At 41.1% G+C, this 16,340-nt stretch overlaps 2 protein-coding genes across 2 annotated transcripts in view; one reads left to right on the top strand and one right to left on the bottom strand.

The window, feature by feature from the left end:
- Positions 1-566: 566 nt before the first annotated feature.
- Positions 567-3,903, bottom strand: aqp11 (aquaporin 11). Its single transcript, XM_020623560.1, is given in 4 exon segments — positions 567-1,211; positions 1,427-1,543; positions 2,633-2,833; positions 2,836-3,903. Coding segments are annotated over 4 exon segments (969 nt in total). The 5' UTR covers positions 3,392-3,903; the 3' UTR covers positions 567-1,116.
- Positions 3,904-5,774: 1,871 nt separating this feature from the next.
- The window catches only part of pak1 (p21 protein (Cdc42/Rac)-activated kinase 1), a 47,821-nt gene continuing 37,255 nt past the window's right edge, over positions 5,775-16,340 (top strand). The window contains exon 1 of the mRNA XM_020623563.1: positions 5,775-6,023. The gene's annotated coding sequence lies outside the window, so the exon portion shown is untranslated. The remainder of the gene's footprint in view (positions 6,024-16,340) is intronic.

Raw genomic sequence — 16,340 nt, 5'->3', positions numbered from 1 at the left:
TTATCAAATTGTCAATAAATGCATAGTTTTTGTAGGAGTTTCTTTGCTTGATTTATTCAAATTCAGCTCCACTAAACATTTATTTTAATAGAGTGCTGCTTGCGCAAACAAGGCTCCAGAGAATTAGCACCATTTCTGCATCTTAGCTGCACTTTTTAGCCTGTTTTACTGCAGTGACTGTGTGGTTCACTATTGGTGCTTCCAGCAGCTGTGTTCATCAGACAAGCACCACAGTAAACCCACAGTTCACGATCTGCCCACCATTGAGCAGCAAACACACAGGGCTGGTCTTGGAGTACCTGTGAAATGTGCCATTTTGCATAATGACTACTTTTAGAGGTATATTTTGATATTAATACTTTTGTACTTAAGTAACATATTGAATGCAGGACTCTATTTTCACACTGTAGTATTTATACTTTTACTAAAGGATCTTCCTCCAGAGCCTTTTCTGTATGAGCAGCAGTTAAAAACCCAACAATACTGAATTTAGTCCTCACCTTCTCAAAACATGAGATAATAGCTTATCAGAATTGTTGACAAATGTTTCTCGTTTCAGCCCAGACACAAACACAATCAATCTGATACCAACAGTTTAATCTTCCAGTTGTTAAAATTCAAAGGCACCAAAACTTTATACTTGTGCAAAAACATCCAGTACTGCACATTCCTACACTGTGCTTGGCCCTGGAATGTCACATATGAATAATACTATATACAGTCACTTTGTAACCTGGTTTAAAAACTAATTATCATGACCAAAAAATTACTTGGCTCAGTATATTATTGCAGCTACGATACTTGTATGCAGGACTTGACATTAACAGGCAAGTAAATGTTATTTCACCAGCTCTGTGAATTCAGTCTGATTTAAAAAAAAATCTTAGCTTATAAATGTTTGAATGCCTTGTTGAGTTCTCTCACAGAAAAACTTTCTAAGATGTGCTCTTGTGGAGAAATCATCTGCTATCTGGGTAATGATGGTCCATTGTAAAGAAAACACTTTAAGCTCTAAATTTAAAAATAAAAATGCATGTCAGTGTTGATAAGATCAGTAGCAGGTCAAAAACGAAGTGTCCACGTGCGCTCTGGGTTGGAAATGCTGTCCGGCGATGCTCACATCCTCTTCTTCTGGGGTCGATGCAGAGACGCTGACTTCCTCCACAGAAAAGGGATGAGTTTATCAAACAGCAGCACTGAGCTCGCCATACCTGGAACAGCAAGAACATAGAAGAAAACTTGGTTAGTGTTTAGAGAAGATTAGATTTTCTTTAAGAAATTAATAAATAGCTTTGCAGCTCATGTCAGTCCTTTTTAACTTAAAGCTCAGACTTTCTGATACCTTTTTTATTTGAGGAAATTAAAATTAATGCAAGATTTTAAGACCACCAGATGCCCTGAGACTGTGCACATCAGTTGGTCTTACCCAGCAATGGGCCCAGCCAGTAGACCAGGCAGTATTCCAGGAAGGAGTTTCCACTGCAGGGGAACTGTGTGGAGAAGGCCAAGGCTGGGTTAAACACCGCTCCTGTCAAATGGCCACCTGGACACACAGATGAGTCACCTTATAAGGACAAAAACTGTTCGGAAACAACTCCTAAACAAGCATCCATCCATTATCTATATCGCTTGTACTGAAGAGGGTCGCAGGAGGTTGGAGTTGATCCCAGCTGACACTGGGCGAGAGGCGGGTCCACCCTGGACAGGTCGCCAGCCTATCACAGAGCTGACATGTAGACAGACAACCACACACACACATACACTCACACTCACTTCTAGGGGAAACTTAGAGTCACTAGTCAACCTAAGCTGCATGTCTTTGGACTGTGGGAGGAAGCCAGAGAGAACCCACGCACAGGGAGAACATACAGACTCCAACCAGAAAGGCCCCAGGTTAATTAGGTTCCGGCTCAAACCCAGGACCTTCTTGCTGTGAGGCAGCAGTGCTTACCACTGCTCCACAATGCCTCCAGCTCCTAAGTTGTCTTTGAAGACAGTTGGAGAGGAGCTGCTTGCCCAGTGATTTATCCTCAGAGTTCAAACAGAAGGCAAACAACAGGACAGGAGACTACATACAAATTCTACACAGGTTGGATTATGTAGTGTTCATACCTTGAACCTGTGTTTAAATCAGATTCTCTTGAGGAACAGGTGCTAAGAGTTGGTGAATCCACTTTAAATTCTCACTGTTGATTCATTAACATTCAGTAAAACTTGATGGTATTTTGGCAGGAGTTAAACAAATAAAGATCAATCAAATTGCTGATAAGCTCATAAACCTGTCAGGTCAGATCATATCCATAAATAGTGGTGTGTGTTACCCAAGCCAGTGATGGGAGGTCTGTTTATGATGTGTCAGTTCTCTTCAGCTTCACTGTTTGGCTCTTTATTAGTATTAGTTCCTTTACTTTGGTCAATTTCATGTCATTCAATGTATTTATTCTGCATCAATCTTCTGACCTTAGTAGCCTATCCACACTATAAACCTAAAGAAAACCTGCTGGAGTGCCAGTCAGCATGCTGACCTCTGACCTCTGACCCCAGACTAACCAACACTGGAGTTTCCATAAAATGCTAATTAATTATTCACATGACGTCAACAAGAGAAATAACAAAACAGTCCGTGTCATACCTGCATAAACCGATGCTGTGATGACCGCAGCTACGGCGTGCACGCGGAATTTCTCCTCCACCGATCGCGTGTGCGTGATAGCAGTCTGAACCGCAAAGGCGCACGCGAGCTCCACGGCGGTTGCTATGGGCAGCGGCGAGTGAATGGCGCTGATGCACCGGTAACCGAGCAGCTTATGTCGCACGTGCAGTCCCGACAATCCCAGACCCCGGGCACTGAGGCTCGTGCAGCAGCGGCCGCAGCGAACTGGCACGCGATCCGCCGCAAGGCGCACCAGCCAGAGATCCTCAGGTGGTAGGCGTGCTCGAGCGCACCGGAGGGGTTCCCGAAGGCCCCGCTGAAGGTGAGCGCGTGCACCACGGCCGCCAGGTACGTAAAGGTGAGCGCGAGGCGAGGCTCGATCCCGCCCACCTCGGACAGCAGCTTCAGCTCGTGTGTGCAGCAGCAGAGCTGGAAGGTGGACACGAACTCCACCGCGTACACCGACAGCCCGGTACCTGCGAGGACCCTGGTCAGCAACCTGCGGGTCGCGTCGCTCAGCGCCACGATCCCTGCCAGCACCGACAGAGACACCGATACGTTTGCAGGCATGTTCGCGGTGATTTGAGCTCTCTGCCGGAGACTGGTTGTTACTTCGGCCTTCGGGAGGTTTCGCTGAATTCGCCTGGGCGCTGAGGTCCTTTCTGGGGTCCCGTTGTTTTCACCCGCTGGCTGTCGCTGCTTCTGGCGGATGGAAGCTTCGGCCAATGCAAGATCCATCCAAGAACAAATGAGCTCTTCCCGCTACTCACATGGTGCGGAAGTGACTGGATCAACTCATACTGCATGAATTTTGTTGGTGTATGTGTGTACAGCTGTGTGTGAAAAGGGGACTTCAGCAGACACATCCCTGAAATAGAGGAAATCCAGACAGAGGTGTCTGTCTGTAAGAAGAGAAAGAAGAACCACGGAGTTTACTGGAAATGAGGACATTTAAATATAATGGCTTCATGCATAAAGTAAAGATTTGATTAACCAGTGATAATCAATGTTTGATCAGGTGCTAAGGTTAATCAATACACAATGTGTAATCAAGCGTTAGTTATTTTGTACTCAAAATAATATAGTGAGCCCTGCTTTAAATCATATGTATTTTATTTTAATTAGATGCTGTGATGAGATTCGTGCATTTTAATCTGATAATATAATGGTTTCTGTATTTGTAATTGAATACCTGTACAGTGTACCTTAACAATAAAAAAATGCTAAGTTATATGCAGTCAGGCACAAAAGATTGTTATTATTTTGGGAGGCTTTGGGCTCTTGTCCTGAAATAATAACATGAAAGAGTTTTATTCTGTTTGCAGCTTCATGGTAGTATAAAATATAATATCTAATATCTCTGCCTAAAAACCTCAAGCAGTGTTTGGAGCTTCGATAAGTTTAAAATGTGCCACCTTAGTGGTTAAACTATGTTCCTATGTTCAGGGGTTGGCAAATCATAGCACTTCTGATGCTTGTCAAATTTTAGCTGAACTCTACTCATAAATTGAGGCCAGCAGCTATGTGCCTCATGCCTTAGAGCCTGTACTGTATCTACATCATGCTACTGGTAGCCTGTCGTTCATCCCCATCATATCCACAGATAAGAACTCCAATACAAACACAAGATTCAGATTTATAAGGACATAATGAACACACTCAGCCAAGCAGTTCCCCTGAGAAAATATTAGCTTATAATAATATAGTAACATATTACATATTACTACATTACTGTGAAATTTGCCTTTCTGCATACATTCTACTTTAACTTTTGGTACATTAAATATATTTGGTGCTTAAACTTGTGTACTTTGATCTTGAATTTAGAACTTTTACTTGTAATAGAGTATTTTTTATACTTTGGTAGCCTAGTTGAGTAAAGAATCAGGATAACTACTTCCAACAAGTCCTATAGTTTACAACCCATATGGTCATTTGTCCCTTCCCTTTATATTGGCTACGACCCAGTAAAGCATCTCTTTTGCACAGTGGAGGAGGCGGGGCAGAGCTAAATGTTTCCAGCAAAGATGTTGTTACTGAACTGTTATTGAACGTCTTCAATCCCACCACAAGGTGTTGCTGTCTCCTAATTCTTCACCTCATTTAATACTGTACTGTCATAGTTGCCAACTGTTGCAGCTGTTTTCTGGTTTATTGAACAGTGCCATTCCAGGAAACAATGATGTCCTCAAGGATTAATTTAGGCTTATGCTAAACAAACTTAATTTTGTTATTGATTAGGTGGAATAAAACTTATTTTGAGCACATTATCTGTAAAGGAAAAATGCTTGTTAGTGTCCAGGTTACATTTGGGCTGGAGGGGAACAAAATGTTCAGAGCAACTCAGTATTTTACCATAAATTCTTTACTTGACTCCGGGAGAGCCCTGCACAAGAATTCCTATATGCCAAGTCTGTTTATGCATAAATGGCTAATAAAAATCTTGAAATGTGTATCCTACTTAATTTTGCTAAAAAGTGTGGATTATGATGCAGAGTAAGAAAGATTTCATATGCAGAATGTCAGAATGATAAGCTCCAACAGACGTTTTACCTCACTCTGCCCATGCAGAATATATTGGAAAACATCTTTCTTTACTGTACATTTTGCATGATCCAGTTTACTGTCAGTCATGTAAAAAGTATAAACTAATTTCCACTAATCACATATCCATCACATGGGGAAAATATTGTTTGATATTCAATAATATATAGCCAAATTTAATAATTTGAGGGACATTTCAACAAAAATAGATATACGTAATATTTTAATTTGATATATGCTTTTTATATATTTAAACATTGTAGATAATAATAATAATAGTGGGTCGACTGGATTTGGTCATAGTTTTAAATAACCTCGAAAAGTTTTTTTAATGTGTGTATGTGTTCTCTTGAATTAATTCTACATAAATTCCTACATTTTCATAGCTTTTGATCGATCAGTGGATTTACTCCTGAAAGCAACGCCCTCAGCAAGACTTTGGAGGGTAATGGGATTTCGGACATTTATTTAACGGCTATGAATGCATCACCGCTCGCACCCAGCCGGCGAGCTTTGACCCGCCCAGGGGGCTTTTAAAGTGACATCCGCACCAGCCAATCGGTGATGGGCGCGGTTGTGCACTGACCAATTGCATGTCCGGAGTGGCGCGTGAGGGAGAGGGTGTTTCTGTGCGGCAGGGTGTTCTGAAATTAGCTAAGAATAGCCAAGGCTCGTTAAGTTTACTGTTAAAACGGCAACCAGGAGGGCGACGGATCGTAGCAGAGTACAGAGGACGTAGAATTTACCGAATACATGAGACGGTGTGTCCTCGTGTCGGAAATTATCACACAACATTCGGGGATTTACGTTTGCAACCAGACAAGTGGTAAGCGAGCCTTTATTAGTTTATTTGCAAACCTTACATTTAGCCATTCAGCCTCCTTCTCAGCCAGGCATGGTGCATTGTGAACTGGGGGCTCATTTGCTAGTGAATAGAAGAGGGCTAATGCTCATTGTAGGCTGGGGTTGCTCTGAATTTGCTTTTATATATCAACGCTCCGGACCCGGCAGGCCCATCAACCCGCACACAGCGGACCCGAAGTCAGTCCCGGGGAGGTTGGAGGTGGATGGTTTGAATATTTATTTTATTACGGCCGTTTCCTCCCAGTTTCCCAGTAGGTAGCGATAACATGGGAGTGTTTGTGTTGCCGGACTGATAATACAGAGTAACGAATGAATGAAATCCTGCCAGTTTCCACTGGTCCATAACTGAATCTACCTCACAGGAGACCTCTGACATGATTCACCCGAAAGTCCATGTCGTGCCCCAAGCTTTTGTGTTGTAGTCTAAGAATAACGTTACACAGACAGACTGCTCTCCTCTCACAGGAATTATTTAGCCTTAAAATTTATTTTTAAGCTCTTATACTTGGAAATAATTTGAGAAGAGACACATCAAAGTTAAATTCTTTTTTTTTCATGAGATATAACAGAAAGCTGAAATCCTCTTTATATGTCCAAGCCTAAATTATCTGTGTACTAGAACTGGATATGCTGTCTTTGTTCCATTCACAAAGTCCAGATTCATTTAATTTCAATGTAATTCTTAATGACCACTGTTGTGTGAAATGCATCTAAATTTCTTCTACATTCAAAAAGTGAGCAGCACTGTTACCTTGAGTTGTGCATGTTTCAGGCTAAATTGTTAATATGTCAAAAAAAAAAAAAAACTGTGAACCAAGGATTTATTTTTCTTGGTAAATCCTAAACAACTAAAGCCTGATTCATCAATATTTTTAGGACTACATGTACAGAACAGTTCAACAAGAATGGACGAACCTGCACCACTCACAGGACCGCCTTCGTTATACATATACGTGTATATATATATATATATATATTCACACACACACACTACCATATATATATAATTTTTTTAATTTTTATAATTGATATCATGGTGGCACAGCGGTGCAGTGGTTAACACTGCTGCCTCACTGCAACAAGGTTCTGGATTTGAGCCTCTGGCCGACCCGGGGCCTTTCTGTGTGGAGTCTGCATGTTCTCCCTGTGCCTGCGTGGGTTCTCTCCGGCTTCCTCCCACAACCCAAAGACATGCTCAGCTGGGATCGCCTCCCGCCCCCCCCCCCGCATGGCCCTATTCAGGAATGAGCGGTATAGATAATGGATGGATGGATAATTGCTATCACATACACATGGACTGTCAGTATCATCCCCTACAGCTACATACAGGAGCAGATGCTTCAGTCTCGATGTCCACTTTAATGGTCAGTTTTAGCCCAGACAGGGCAAAAACTGATTAATCTGCACTGTTTTTATTGAAAAAATCATCATTGACCTGGTATCTGCAGACAGCTTTGAGCTAGTGTTAGCTCCTCAGCAGTTTTTCAGCAGGAAGATAATGAATATAGTAGGATCCACACACTGTTAGCTTGACTTCCAAGGCCTAAAATCTCATAGCCAGTAATAATATCTTTGCAGCAAACTAAACAGAGCTCAGATCAGTGTGCAGAGAGTTTTTCAGTCTGTCCTTCTAAGATTTATAATTCTGTTAAGAGAAACCCATAGTCATCTCCTGAGTCCCGAATCTGTGACCTGCCACAATTTATGGGACTATTTGTGAGTCAGCGTGGCTCATATAGCTGTCAGTCTTCTACAAACTGGTGACAAATGAAAGTAAAATGATCAGCAGAGCCTTGTCAGGGCCGCATCTCCAGAGCAGCGTCGGGTCTCCTCTGTCGGAAGGAGGAAACATCCTCCTTGCAAACCAGATTCCTCACTGAGTGTCTGACACTCTGGGAATAAACAGATCAATCAGATCATCAGGACAGTGATCAGCTGATTGATCAGTGATCACTGCAGATGCTTCCTGAGAAAAGGCCATATGCACAGATCGATCCCAGGATTTTAAGTCTCGATATTCAGCCATTCAAACCTGCCAGTGTTGCTACCACTGTGTCTGCAGTAGTGACTTTACTTTGACTTCACTGTGCTTTTCTGTAGATTCCCATCACCTGTTGTATAATTAATCACTGTGAACTTTGTCTTCTATGTTAAGTGAACATTAATATGCGTTTTCTCATGGCTCAGTAGAAATCAGAGCAGTTCTCTTCATCCTGGAGGGAGTTCAGTGTGAGCCTGTAGGTTTTTGAGGGTTTAGTAGCTTTTGCAGGTCAGACTATGTTTATAGTGTATGTGTTGTGTCATATTGATTGCAAACAGGTAGACAGTAGTGTGCTAACCTTCATCTGGTATTTTTATCATCATTACTTATCATTACTGCCTATTAACATTGCAGGCTCCATCCACCCGACTCAGGCTGAAGTTGCCTTTTTTCTTTTCTGGTAAAAGCTTCACCTTCATCTGACTGACAATCGAAAGCTACAGGTGTGGATTAGAAGTGTTGGTGGTTCACTCCAGGTTTGCTGTTGGTTTGACCCCCAGTTGGCACTGGACTCATTGTATTACCATTCATTCCTCCATGTGTTTGATGAAACCGTTTCACATTTGTATGAGGAGAGATATTGGTGGAGAGCGTGAGCAGACACTTATCTGTTTTTATTGTGGATCATTTTCACTTAGATAAGGGCCCATCAGAGTTCCTGTGCTGTATGTTGTAGGCTATAGGTTACAGTTTATTACTTTGTATAGAAATTCAGACGTCAGGCTTTAGAAAGGTTGAGCGTGCAGTACAATCGTTTATTAATTAATTTTATTGCATCATTGATGTTCCATGGATAAATCATTGATAATACTGATGCATGTCCAAAATCTGATCTCTAAGACAGTCCTGAAAGAAATTAACCTCTTGAATCGTGATTTATGGTTGTTTGCTTTTAAGAAGCATTTACATGAGGAAAAGAATATTTTGTGCACAGAACCACACCATGAATATCTGCTGTTTCCAACTGTGCTTTGACATTGTCACTTACTGAAACCTAGTTGGAACAGTTTAATACACATCTAACAAATTTGTACGTTTGGGTCTTCAGTGGGATTTAAATACCTTACTGTTGGTTTGATGGCTGGGTTTTTGGCTCTAAAGGAGATTGTATGGATTCACTGGTGAGTGTGTCAAAACTACTGCTGCAAATCAAATAGTGAATTAGTTACAAGTGTGATTGTCTCACCAGCCACAGTGTGGACTTTAAGTACAAATTAAAATATGATCCTACAGCATGAGTAGCTCACCAGTCTGAAATAAAGAACTTACCTAGAAGGACATCAGCCTTCAAATGAGCCAGTGACAAGAAGTCCGCTTTTCAATATCTGATCAGAAACATGATTTATTAACTTAGTGATACCTGAGTGATCACTGAATGTGACCACCTTAAAAAGGAAATGGACTTCCTGGTTTGGCTGCGGAAAATTCCATCTGTGGGTTAGGTTATGGTTTAAGGCCAGTGGTTGCTATGGAGACCTAGGTGCGGCTAAAGGAGGGTTTTACAGCCCCTCATGAAGCACGAGGCCACCCAGTTGTCGCTTTGACAGCGAGAGAGAGGGGCTTGGAGGTGTTAATGACCCATTTGGCTGCTGTGGGACTGTGCTTGGCTTCTTTGGGAGAATGAGGACTGTGTGTGTGTGTGTTATCTTGGGAATGTGTGTGTTTTCCTTTTGGCTAGCCTTTGGATGCTGCTTCACCTGTCATTGAAGCTATTTTTAAACCTGAAACAGTTTGTTTGGCTCTGAGTGAATTAGACCTGCTGACTTACAATGAGCTGCTCAGCGCAGGGTCAAGCCGCACACAAACATACAATACACCTAAAGTCATTGGTTTTATTTTTTTCTCCTGATTGTTTCTGTTGCTGTGTTTAGCCCATGTTTTTGTGGTTTTGTGAAAACTTAGTCATACCTTAGGCATCAAGAAAAACAAATGCTGAAGTTGAAGAAACAAAACATTTGTTCACTTTTACAAGGTGGAAATGATCTCTGCATACATTTGCTTTGTTGCAGAGAGTTGGATGAAAAAACCGATACCATTCACATGTATGTATGCTAAACATGAAGCTACAGCTACTTGGCATAACACAACCATCAGAAACCACTAATCTGACCCTGTCCAGGTGTGACAAAAATCTAGATTCAAGGACGTTTCTCTCTGGCAAAGCCAAATCGTCTGTGTTGTTTTTTACACTTCAGCTTTTGTATGGATTCACCAAACAAAGTGTACCAGGTTGGTTAGCTTTAAGAGTGCTGTTAGTCTGATTTTTGATACTTTTTGTTTACTTTCAAGCTATGAAAGGATTTATGTCTGCAATCAAAGAGTTACCCATGAGCATGGATATTTTTCCTTGCAGCGTAGACACATGCAGTAGCAACATAAATAGTGGCCGTCGAGCAGCCTTCAGCAGATGAATAATAGATGGTCTGTCTGGAGGCTGCTGAGCCTGACGTCTTGACGAACTATGACATTACAAAACTACAAGCACCTTCCCTCGCCATCAAACAGGCTAACCGTCTGTCTTGGATGAAAGCTATAATCCTGGATTGATTAAGCACCTCTTCAGTGTCATTAAACCAGGAGTTGGAGCTCTGCCGCAGGAGAAAGAGAAGCTTTTACAGGTGGAGCTCCATTGAACGATAACATCAGTGTAATTTAATTTGTTTTCTGTCAGGTTGTCTTTCCTGCTTTCAGAAGGTCATGCTCTCTGTTGTACCACAGGCAGTGTTCTAGTTGAGTCTCGTGTCCGAGTCGAGTCTCGAGTCCCCAGTGTTTGAGTTGAATCTGAGTCACCAAAGAATAATTCAAGTCTGAGTTAAGTCCCTGTTATCCGAATCTGAATCATCAGGGTCTACATTAAACACAGTTGACAGCTCTCCATCATTTTGATGGACAGGGTCATTAAAATTCTGTAATTTAGTGACCACAAAGGCCACAAAAAATACTTGTCAGGTCCCAGATAGTGAGGAGCATTGAGCAGATCTCAGTTGTCCTTAATTCAAAGTTAGTGTAGATCGTCAGCCTGTGTTCAGATCTGCTAAAATGATGCCTTCAGATTTTTCCATCATTAATAAAAAAGAAAAAAAATTAATCAAATAGGTCAAATGTTCGGTTAATGGAACCTCTTGCGTATTGCTCTGCAATTTGATACATAAAAATAATTTATAGAAAGGTGGAGTGTAGACTTGATGGAAGTGGATACTACAGATACAGCATAGTGTGAATGAACAGGTTTTAATACAAATATTATTGGCCAAGTTATTATAGCCTGTTTACAAAAGTAAAAGAAAATCTAGTCATCCTATCCAACTTCCAAGTCCAAATCTGGACTGGAGTCAGGCTCGTGTCTGAGTCCTGCACTACAACACTGACTTCAGGTTTTCCAAACCAATGGAAAGCAACTTGCTCATTGTTTCTTGAAAATCCCCCTGAAAATGGCTCAGAAACAAACCTGCTGCACTAAAGCAAAAAGATTAATAGCATGTCTGTGCTGTGCTGTGCATGGGCACAGAATCTATGCAAACACTAGTCCCTTTTACACGCCCGTTCAAGGCAGGATTATTGCACCAGTTTGCACACTGTGCACAACAACTTTGAGTAAATCATTTCGCTTTAAGTCTAAGTCATTTGCGCTCTAATATGCAAAAAATGGACAAAACATAGTAGAGTACAGTAAAGAAAGGATTGGAACTTGTCCTTTAGCCAATGCAGAGCCATTAAAATATGCCTGGCTCATTCCTGATGCTTAGAGTTGACTCCGGATATCTTTAATCAGTTAGCAAGATTAAATCATAAGAAGTAATTAGTTAATGCTGGTAGTGTAGTGTTGCTGTTAACGTTTTTACAGAACTCTCTCACTTGTGCATCTGAAAATATCAACAGCGACCAAACACAAAGAATCTGAAGATGAAAATATCAGCTGCTGATACAGTCCTACCCACATCTCAGGATCTTGTGAGCTCACATCCCGTGTGTGTGTCTGGAGCCCAGAGACCATATGGTGGAGGATCCACCCACCCACTGGGACCAGCCACACCTTGCTTGCACACACACCGAATGTCTTGGCACTGAGGTGCTGCATTCACACCCTGCAGCCTTGCATCCATACAGACATGGTGTGCTTGGTTGTGCATTACATCATAACATACTTAGACACACTGCACATGATTTTTGTTGGATAGTGTGGAGATAAACACATGAATGACAACAGAGGGACAAGGTGAATGGGTTCTTACAGTGTATTTGTGTTTGATCATCATTTGATTTGTTGTTAATGACAGGATCTACCCTTTTTTAAACTGATAACTGACCAAACATGGGGGCAGTTCTGTTTCAGGTCAAAGGCTCAAATAGATTTTTAGCTTGTGCACAAAAACTCCTTAAACAAGTGTTTTTTTTGGTATGGCTCCAATTCAGTATCAGTTTTATTATTGACTAGACTGTTGATTATTACCAAATTTTCTATTGCTCCAAAACTCCAGAGACCCTAAAGATTGACCCAGGACATCCGATGTGTGTGGCCATTTGAAACCTAGTAAATATTGGTATAATTAAACTTTCCTTGCATGCAATCACTAAGTGTAATAAACTTTTGTGCTTGTGAGAATTTGCTGTTTTCATTAGTTTTTTGACACAGCAAGCAACTGGAAGACAACACACTGGGCTCTGAGATATATTTTCTGACAGTTTATGGACCCAGTAATGAGCAATGGCAATAATGATGCCACATAATGATGGAGTGAGTCGGTTTCATTTAGTTTGTGCCTTTTCTCACTTGGAGATCCAACAGTGTAATCTTGACGTTTTCATATGGCAACATCATGATACCGTTTTTACAGATAAACTCTAAAGCACATGGAAATATTCAAAAATAGAAAAGTAGATACTGTAGTCTCTTTTTGCTTAGCTACCTTCCTCGGTTCTTTTTCTCTCCACCTCCTCTTCATCGTCTCTTCTTCTTCCTTTTTCTTCCACCCTCTTCTTTCCTTCCTGTATCTCCCCTTACTCTCCTCCTCATCTCTCTCCTTTCTTTCTGCCTGCCCTTCATCCTTTCTCGTCATCAGTCTCTCTTCTTTCCTCTTCATTTGTCCATGTCATACTTCTGTTCTTGTTGTACTCACCTCATCTTTCCTTCCTCTGTCCTTCATGTCATCATTGTTCAGCCTCCTTTCAGCCTTCCTCCTTCTCTACCTACTCGTCCATCGTTCACTCCTACTCTAGTCTGTCTGACGTAACCAGTGAAGCAGCTTTAATACTATTATCTATAAATACCCCTTCATCTCTCTCTTCTGTCAAACTGAGGAAGTTTCTCTTTTGCTTTTATCCAATTATATTTTCTTCTCTGATATTTTTGCCAGAGGGATTCTCTCACTTTCTGTTTCTTCATCTTACAAGGAATCCTTTTTAAATCGAAATGTACGAACTTGGCATATTTCATCAACAGTGCTTGACATTTGTAGAAACGTGAAAATCGGCTGAAAAATTTGTGCAAATGTTTTTGAGATGTCTTAACATTGAAGAGCATGTCTGTACTGTGCATTGCCTATTGATTTAGGGTAGGATGTTGCCTTTGTGTTCAGCTTCTCCACTGGATGTGTGAAAAGTCTTTGAAGACTAATTTGCATAAATACTCTCTTGCCTTCGATCGGCTCTCAGTAAAAGAGAGATTTTATCAGATTTGTTTCCAGAGTCTTTATCTCAGCTTCATCCGTCTCAGGTCGAAGTCCTTCGCTCTCACTTTCTTCCTTTCCCATCTCGTCCCTTCATCACAAGTATTTTTAATGCTGTGTTCTCACCTTGATTTTTAACAGAAAAACAGGAATGACACCCTCCTCCCTCACAACACACTTTCCAAATTTTAAATTTGGGCTGTCAAAAACATCGGCTTGCCCTCTATTTGTATTTTCTCTCTCACACTAAAAATTGTTTGATAGTGTCAGGTTTTTTACGTTTTGGTGTCAAAAACCTTAAAATAGACTATGCTATTAATTTAAAGTTTTGACAGTTCAAACAAGTGGTTAATCAACAGGAAATTCAGCATTCATGATCAAATGTTTTTATGCATACGAAGGTGGACAGCACAACGAACCGGATTAATTCACTAGGTAAACAGCGGTACCCATGTATCGATGAAAAGAGATGCGTAACACTAAACAAAGCAGGTAGTTGAGAAACCCCATGTTTTAACTAGCATAATGCAGACATAGTACCTTCTCCAGCCTTACAAAAGTTCTCTCTAACGTTACAGAAACAAGGCATTAACAGACATTCAACGTACAACAGTGTAGGTACACCTCGTTTTTTGATCTTTAGGGCATGTTTAAGATGATAATTCACCGTTGTAACATTGTAGATAAGTCAGAAAACACAGAAGCATGGGCTCTTTGACATGCTCTGGTAAAGTGTGAAGGGCATTTTACACAAATTTCTCACATTTTACAGACTAAACAATCAATTAATCCAGAAGACATTCAGCTGATTTATCAATAAAGGAAACAATCATTAGTTGCAGCTCTAGTTTTGATATCCACTCTAAACTAAAGCCTTTAACTCTACATAATGAAAGGCCACTGGTGCTGAAAGACCCTCAAATGTTTTAGAAATATGGTGCAAGTCCACTATATTTTCTTGTGTACATCTTTGTCAGCTGCTTGTCAGCAATCATCAGATATCGGCATGCTCAGTAGGAATAGTTAGCCGCGCGACCATGAAACACAATCACTCTCATGTTAGTCTGCAAAGTACGTTTCATGCACCAGTAGTCTGAGTTATTTTATGTGAGGGTTTCACCTCGTAGATAAGACAAAGAGCCGGGCGGGGGGGGAGCCGGTTTAGAAAGCATCACGTTGGCTTTCAGGCAGATCTACATGTTGTTGTTAATACTTCAGCCTTGACTTGAACAGACAAAGATCATTTGGAGCTAAACCTGCCCAACCTGGTTTGATAGTACTGTTGTTACCAGTGAAGCAGAATGTACAGTAGTGGTTTCATAGTGAATAGTAACAGTACACCAGGGCTTGTTAAAATAACATTAGGCCTCATGTTCTGCAATGAGATGATCTTATCATGGTATTGTTTTAGAAATATCTGTTGTCCAAATGAATTATTCTGAATTTTAATTAAAAGCTTAAAACAAGCTTAACTTTTTAGTTTTGTGCATGAAGAGTTAGATGGAATATGGTTTTTTGCTTTGAACATCAGTTTGATTAACTTGTATGTACTTTTTCATTTTCTTTGCCAGTTATTTTCTTGAGTAATGATTTACTCTATGAAATGTGGTTTTGTCTGACCAGCTGGTGGAACAGCAACAAATCTCCATGTTGGATAGGTTGAAACCATATTGGATTTTTCTTTCACTTAAAAAGTGACTTAAATGATTAATTAATTGTCAGAGCAGTCAGCAGTTCATTTGCTGTTGATTTGACTAATCATCTCAGCTCTTTTACAAATGTCCTCATTAGTGTCTTGATAATCCTTTAACTCCCAACCCTGCTCCTGAAATTAAATACATCCCATAACCTGTACAAGTCTAGACAGAAACCACCACTACTAGAAGGCATCTGGGTCCTTATAACTTTTATTTGACTGCATAGCACGAACTGTAATAACTGACCCACTTCTAGTATGGCTGCCAGAGGAAACCGTTTCTTACACCGTTAACGTGTTTTGTTAACGGTGATGCGGAACCTTTGATGGACTGCTGTTTCCTGCGGTAAACCGTACTCATTTCCTGTTTTCTGTATTTGCACTGCGTTGTGCTTGCTTCCAGATTGTTTAGGAATTAAACTCACTATTTTCTAGGTTCATCTGAATTTTTGAGTGACAACATACGCTTGCACCACTTAAAGCACTTGTTTTGCAGAAGTTCTTGCTAACTACCAAATTTAACTTGCTACTTTAGGTCGGCTAGTTTAGAAGCTAGCTAAGCTAGTAGCTTAATCTAGAGCAATGGCTTCCCCCTCTTCCTCTCCTCCTTTCTCTTGCTCGGAGTGTCGCATGTGCAGTTATTCCTCTGCCTCCTTTAGCGATAATGGTACTTGTAATAAATGTCAGATACTAGCAGCATTGGAGGCGAGGCTCACAGACTTAGAAGCGCGGCTCCACACCATGGAGAACAGGCCAGCTAGCTATGCCCATGTAGCCGGTGTGGAGCCTCCTAGACGTAGCTTAGCCCAAGACAGCTACCCCCCCCACAGCTTCCCGAGCAGCCGGGATCTCAGACAGGTGGCTGGGTGACAGTTC

Source organism: Monopterus albus, unplaced genomic scaffold (genome assembly GCF_001952655.1).
Source record: "Monopterus albus unplaced genomic scaffold, M_albus_1.0 scaffold304.1, whole genome shotgun sequence".
NCBI classification, from domain to species: Eukaryota; Metazoa; Chordata; class Actinopteri; order Synbranchiformes; family Synbranchidae; genus Monopterus; species Monopterus albus.
The sequence above is the reverse complement of the archived record's forward strand: the minus strand, read 5'-3'. Positions and strand labels throughout refer to the sequence as shown.